At 39.3% G+C, this 6,244-nt stretch overlaps 1 protein-coding gene across 4 annotated transcripts in view; it reads right to left on the reverse strand.

Moving 5' to 3' along the window:
• Positions 1–6,244, reverse strand: part of ormdl3 (ORMDL sphingolipid biosynthesis regulator 3) — a 27,855-nt gene that overhangs the window by 2,055 nt on the left and 19,556 nt on the right. For 3 of the 4 annotated variants that reach the window (XM_014014726.1, XM_014014723.1, XM_014014724.1), the window contains 2 exons: positions 4,167–4,374; positions 964–1,115 (listed from right to left, as the gene is read on the reverse strand). In XM_014014726.1, the coding sequence (XP_013870180.1) occupies positions 964–1,115; positions 4,167–4,340 (326 nt within the window). In that variant the 5' untranslated portion in view covers positions 4,341–4,374. Of the gene's footprint in view, positions 1–963; positions 1,116–4,166; positions 4,375–5,562; positions 5,813–6,244 lie in introns of those variants that run through there. The other variant, XM_014014725.1, reaches the window with a different exon arrangement.

A 6,244-nucleotide genomic window follows, 5' to 3' on the forward strand; every position in this document is an offset into this window, starting at 1 on the left:
GTATGAAATTGGAGGTAGTTTGAGGATTAAATTTTTTATGCTTTTTAAGCTCAAAAAAGTGTGTGGGGGGGTTGTATTATACATGAATAAATACGGTAATTTCCTTTAGCCAACACAAAAACAGTCCTAACTCAGTCAGTTTTATAAATATCGAGATAAAATTTGGCGAGGTAGTAGCTGAGAGTCATCCTTACTCGATCCAACTGTTAAAACACATTTTATAAAATTATTCAAACTTTTAATGAAATGCAGTTTTATGAAATATTCAGTGTTCTGTGCTAAATAATAGAGTGAATACTGTGTTCACTCCTACGCAAAAACAAAATCCCTTTCTCTTTCACAGCACTTTAAATTGCAATCTGGCTTTAAAGTGGAACTTAAAATGAAATCCACAGTTTTACCTAAATCCCATCAAACAAACAGTGAATTGTTTTGACAGAAACAGTCTGAGCTGATAATAAGAGGCTGTTCTTCAGCTCTGACATGAAGAAGGACYGCTCTACAACAGAACACCTGCGCAGATGTGTCATTCCACCATATGGAGCTYTAAGAATAACCACTTCCTGCTGGCGCCGGTCGCAAAACAAAACGCAGCAGAAACATCAAGCACACCTGCAGAACTGCTCTGGTTACAGGATTCCTGCTGAGCCGGCGAATCAGCCCRGGGGAACTGAAGTCGCTCCTGTAAACTGAACTCTGATGGTAATGAGGAAAGAAAAGAGCAGGGCGGCAGGAAGAGGCTCTCCTCTAAACAGTGAGGTCCTCACRGGTTTGAGAGCTCAGACAATGACACGAGGGTGGCAATCAACGAACACCCTTCATGACTGCAAAAACTGAACTGCAGCATCCTGTTTAACTCCATTCTGATCTCACTAGAGTCACGTTATCTTAGCTGGTGATGATTTTTGCTTCAGCTGCTGTTTCCATCACTAAGAGGCAGTCAGGGAGTCTCTTCCAACTTACAGAACAATAGGGGTGATGGTGAGGAACTTGCGCGATGCGGTGAACTGAACGCCGTAGTCCATCTGCTCCCAGTGGGTCAGGAGGCGAGCCTTACCCTGGTCCGGGGTCTCAAAGGGGGTCCCTTTGACCGTGTGAAGCAGGAGGTACATGCACTGTAACCACAACCAGGAAGTCGAAGATGTTAAAACAGCTGCAGACGTGTGCAATAACGGTTGAAACTGGCAGATGAAATGTGTGTACTGCTACCTAGAAGCAGCAATTAAAATGCAAGCTGTAAAATACTAGCTGATTAGCAAAAGGCTAGCTAACTTTAGCGTTCACTTATATTACTAGAATTTGCATTAGCAGTATTAGCATTATTAGAAGCACAGTTGGCATTAGAAGTAGTCGTGTTAGCACTGCAGTAGTATGAATAGGGGTGTAGGAAAATATCGATACACTGATGTATATCGATATTTCATTTCCCGATACTGTATRGATACTCTAAAGCCCTGTATCGATTTTTAATTAAGGTTTAAAATGTCAACTTTCCTGCCATTTCATTTTTATGTTGTAGTTCAGCCTCTGACGGCTAGTTGGCAGCAGTGAGCCAGCCATTTGGCTCCTCTACTCCTAAGAAGCTAAAGAGTAACGGTAGCATTAGCATCATGAGTAAACACTAGCTTTATGCACCGAAAGCTGAATCTTAGCAGATAAGATTGACACCCTCTGCCTTCTAAGCTGAGGTAAGTTTACGAACAGTTCTTTATTAGTCAGAATGTCTGTATTTTAAGCCAAATTGAAGTGTCTCATCCGGGGCGCTCTTTTTCCGACTGTAGTCAGCCGTCACGTTACAGAAGGAAGGCAGGCAGGCATGCGTCTAGCGCCTCGAGCTTAGCGGGTGTTGTGTGAAATTCAGTTCCTCTGTGAAAATCTGTCCCCGTGTGTCTGGAGGACACACTCCAGCCAGAGAGGCAGATCCAACCATTTTCACAGTGCTTCTGATGAATTTCTCAGTAAAAGGACTCTCATAATCTTGTCAAGGTAACTTTCAGTTGAATCATCAGCTGCTGCTTAAAAAAAGCTCTAAAATGAATAAATAAACAAAACCTGGCCTTTTTTTTTTTAAATCACAGAATGAGTCGTTATCAGTCCTTTTCCAACTTTTCTCATGTTCTCTTTAGCCTCACTATTCATCAGTCAGCCACCAAACACTGTCTTCCAACACATTGGGCCTCATGCAAGAACCGTTCGTACGCACAGATTTGTTCTTAAATTGTGCGTACGAGTGATTTAGGAGAATTTGTGGCATTCACCAATGTTGTCGTATTCTAAGATTTTTTTCAGATACGAACAAAATTCCCGAGTGGTCCAGACCTGTCGTATATTTTACCAGCAGTCAGTCTGCTGTTATCCAGACGGGTTTTCTTCACTAATAGCATTATATTTAGTAAGTTTGAAGATATTTTGAGTTGAAAATAAATCACACTCCATAATTATGTTGACAATAGGCTATTCTGCTTGAATTAGAGTTATAATTTTAAATGTAATAATTTAGACTAACAATATAAATTGTCCGTTCGTCCGTTTTCCGCCGCTTATCCGGGATCAGGTCGCGGGGGCAGCGGGGGGTACGGTGTGCAGCGCTGTGGCTTCTGAATAAAGAAAATGATTTAACACAGTTGTTTATACTTTTAGCAGCTCTTTTTATTCCACAGCTGACCTGCTAAAAATGACAGATTTTCTTTTCTGGATCTCTGACAGACGGACTTCAATCTCTGAACTCCTAAAGTTCTTCTTTTTAATTTTCGCTGTCATTTTCATGAATGGACACTTCCTGGTATCTGAGGCAGGAAACATAGCCTTATATGGTGTTTTTGGGGTGGTAATTATGCTAATCTCCTCTCGCGTGCACGAGCAGCTGGTACACATTCATCAATTTACGCAGCTCATTTACACACTTTTCCTGAAGATAGAAGAGTTTGTTGAATCTGATGTGACATGTTCGTACGAACCCTTTGTTTGAACAAAAGTAAGAGAAATTTAGGATAAGAATACGAACATGTTCTTGCATGAGGCCAATTGTGTGTATTTATAATTTTTTTTATTGCTGATACAAGAACCAAATATTTCAGTTGTTTAAAATAATCTGTTCCCCCTCTGTAACATGGGAACAAAATAATTTACGTCCAAGTCTTTAACAGTGTTAATTACTCTCATCATGAACAACAAATTCTGAAGATTTGGGAACATTTGCTCTTTATTGGCCAAAGTTACTTTTTTAGGCTTGTAAGCTACAGTTTGCACTGTTTRAATTAAAGAAAACTAATTTTCTCACCGCATCTTTTATTAATTTTGTCCAGCTGTAAACTAGGTCTCTGTCCAATCAGATACAGATATTGTGTAGTTGGTGCTTTTAATCAGTTTTCAGTTCAATTAATTCAATCCAAGTCTACGGAACAGTCCCAAAATGTCACCAACATCACTCTGTCCCTCTAAAATCGTTCAGAAAATCAAATTGTATCGTTCGCTGAATATCGTGATATACATCGTATCATGATCAGAATATCGAATATCATATCGTGAGGTAAGTGTATCGCTACAGCCCTAAGTATGAAGTAAATTTATATCTTAAAAACATAAGTATTTTTTTGTAAATATAGTTAACTACTTGGAACAGTATAAAAAGTTACAACATCCATGTCCTGAATGAACATTTAAAATAACACAATATATGTAGAAGTAGTTATTTGACAAAAACAATATATGACTGATTCAGCATCTGAAAGAGAGCAGACTTTCTGTGGAGAGACAACGATGTCCAGTTAGGATAAAGCTAAGGAAATCTGGAATTAACCTAAAAATAGAAACTGTGTGCTTACAGGATTAGAAGCTCTGAAACTGAAGGGTGGAGAGAAAAAGAAACAATCTGAGTTAATGACGCAACACAAAGACTGCAGAAGCAATAAATGACCCCAAACCTATTAAAGAACAAGACAGAAGAAGGAAGCAACAGACGTTTCCTCTCAACTTAAACACCTTCCCAAACCCTTTTAKTAAGTTTGGTATTTTACTGGACTCTGACACTTAAATTTAACTAAATATTAGAAAATTCACAAATTTTCAGTCGCAGTTAAAGTGCTGATTTCTGCTTCTGTTTCTGCCTCCCGAAGTCATTAATAAACTTTAAAAGACGCGTGTCTGAGCCGAGCCGCCGCACTGACCAGGTTGTGGATGAGGTTGGTGAGGGTCCAGACCACGGGGACGCTGACGAAAGGGATGCTGAGCAGGATGATGTGGAGGAGGCCGATCCCCAGGATGTACGACAGCCACATCCCCCTGCTGTTCATCACTCGCGTGTTGGGGTTCACCTCGCTGTGCGCCGTCCCCACGTTCATCGCGGAAGCGTTCGGCGTACCGCACGATGGAGCTCTGCAATTCACAGCTACAGTTAGACTGATTGGCTGAGACTTTTTCAAAAGGCKAAGCATAACACAACTTTTTTAATTAAACAAACAAGTAATAAATCTTCATTTACCTCAAAGATAAGAGTTTTTTTTCCAGCAGAAAATTATATTTTCAGRACTACATCTACATTTCACTGGTAAACAACACAAGAAGTATGTGGTGACGAATGAAACGGTTTGATTTTTGGGACAAGGGTAGTTGAAAACATAAACTAACAATATATTAGGTTGTTTAAAAAGTCTTCAGGAAATTCAAGCAGCATTCAGTCTCTCAAATAGGAATTAAAAACCAGACAAAAGATAGAACTCTGGGTACTTTTTCTATGAATAAATCAACATAAACTCCTATTATTCCAACCTCCTGGCTGAGAAATTGATTATTTTAAAGAGGGTGGCTCTGCCAAGCAGGAAAAATCACAAATTTATTGCATAAATGAGTCCAGCTGAATCAGCACTGAGGAGAATTTGTATTTGAACAATAAAAACACTAACCTTGATGCACACCTGGTTTATTTAATAGTGATTAAACAGTGATTTATTGCAATAATAACATTGCACATCACAGGATTTACCTAATATAATGCAGCTTTAAATCCCAGTGCACCATTAGGTAGATTTATCACTTGATAATACATTAACGTAATGACATACTGTAGGTAAATTTACTAAAATCAKAGCTTTTTATTAGACAGACACCTGACAGCCAATCACAACACTGTATTTTTAACTTTCTGTAAATGCTAGAAATACTATCCTAAAAAAATGTAGCAACACCTGTGCACTTTTTAATTTAATTTCTTGTGAGTTCTTTATTGTTTTGTTTCTCTCTTCTTTGCATAAAATGATTGCTGTGTAGTTAACACGTTGGAAATAAAAAGCAACAACACAATAACTATAATAATAATAATAATTGTGCAATAATATAGCACAGTTGTAAAAGTCAAGAAGAACCTCTGAAGTTAAGATTAAGTCCTGACAAACAAGAGCAGACTAATCTGACAAAAAGCTCCCTAAGTTATRTAACTGGAAACAAAATTAGCCAAAAACAAAGATTTTCAGCTTAGCACAACAGGAGCTAAAAGTGAGCTCATTGACGCTGATTTCTGCTGAGTAATTAAAACGTCACGCTTACAGGAGAGGAAAATGGACCGACCTGTGGGACACTACGGGTCCGTTATCCCAGTTCTGGTGTAAAATCGATGTGCTCAGTTATGTAACTGGTAACTACCACAGGGCGAGACTCCGGGGCTTCCAGACACCCGGTGCCATCCCTCCGCTTCATACGAGGGGCTCTGGTGTCCCTATCCGCTCGGAAACACGCGAAACACCGAGACTCGTCCACGTTTACTTCGCCTATACCCACCAGCTGGTGACAACACGACAGTCCACAAGGAAAACTTTCACGGCCGCATATATAGGCTGAGCTTGTGCACATCGCACTCCGCGTTGATTGGTTGCTTTGTGTCACGTGATCCCAACCWGCCTATCAGGGCTCGATACAATGTTAACAGCGTGGACGACGCCCCCTGACGTAATGGGGGACGGGGGCGGGATTAACAAYCATGATTGACACTTGGGAGGCAACTTGATAAAACCAGCCTTTTTTTAAACAAATCATTTGAAATTACATAGGTACGCGTTTATTTAAAACTTTATTWAAAAAGTGCACATATTCTGAATCATCCTTGATTTGAATATAAAAAATATGAGCAGTGTTCTGTGAGGGTTTGGATTATGTAGTAGACAAATACAATGATGCCTAAGAGTACATTTTAATCAATGAAGCAACAAAGTTTTGGTGTTAAATAGTATTATTATTATTACTATTATTATTA

Source organism: Austrofundulus limnaeus, unplaced genomic scaffold (assembly GCF_001266775.1).
Source record: "Austrofundulus limnaeus strain Quisiro unplaced genomic scaffold, Austrofundulus_limnaeus-1.0 Scaffold119, whole genome shotgun sequence".
Taxonomy (NCBI): Eukaryota; Metazoa; Chordata; class Actinopteri; order Cyprinodontiformes; family Rivulidae; genus Austrofundulus; species Austrofundulus limnaeus.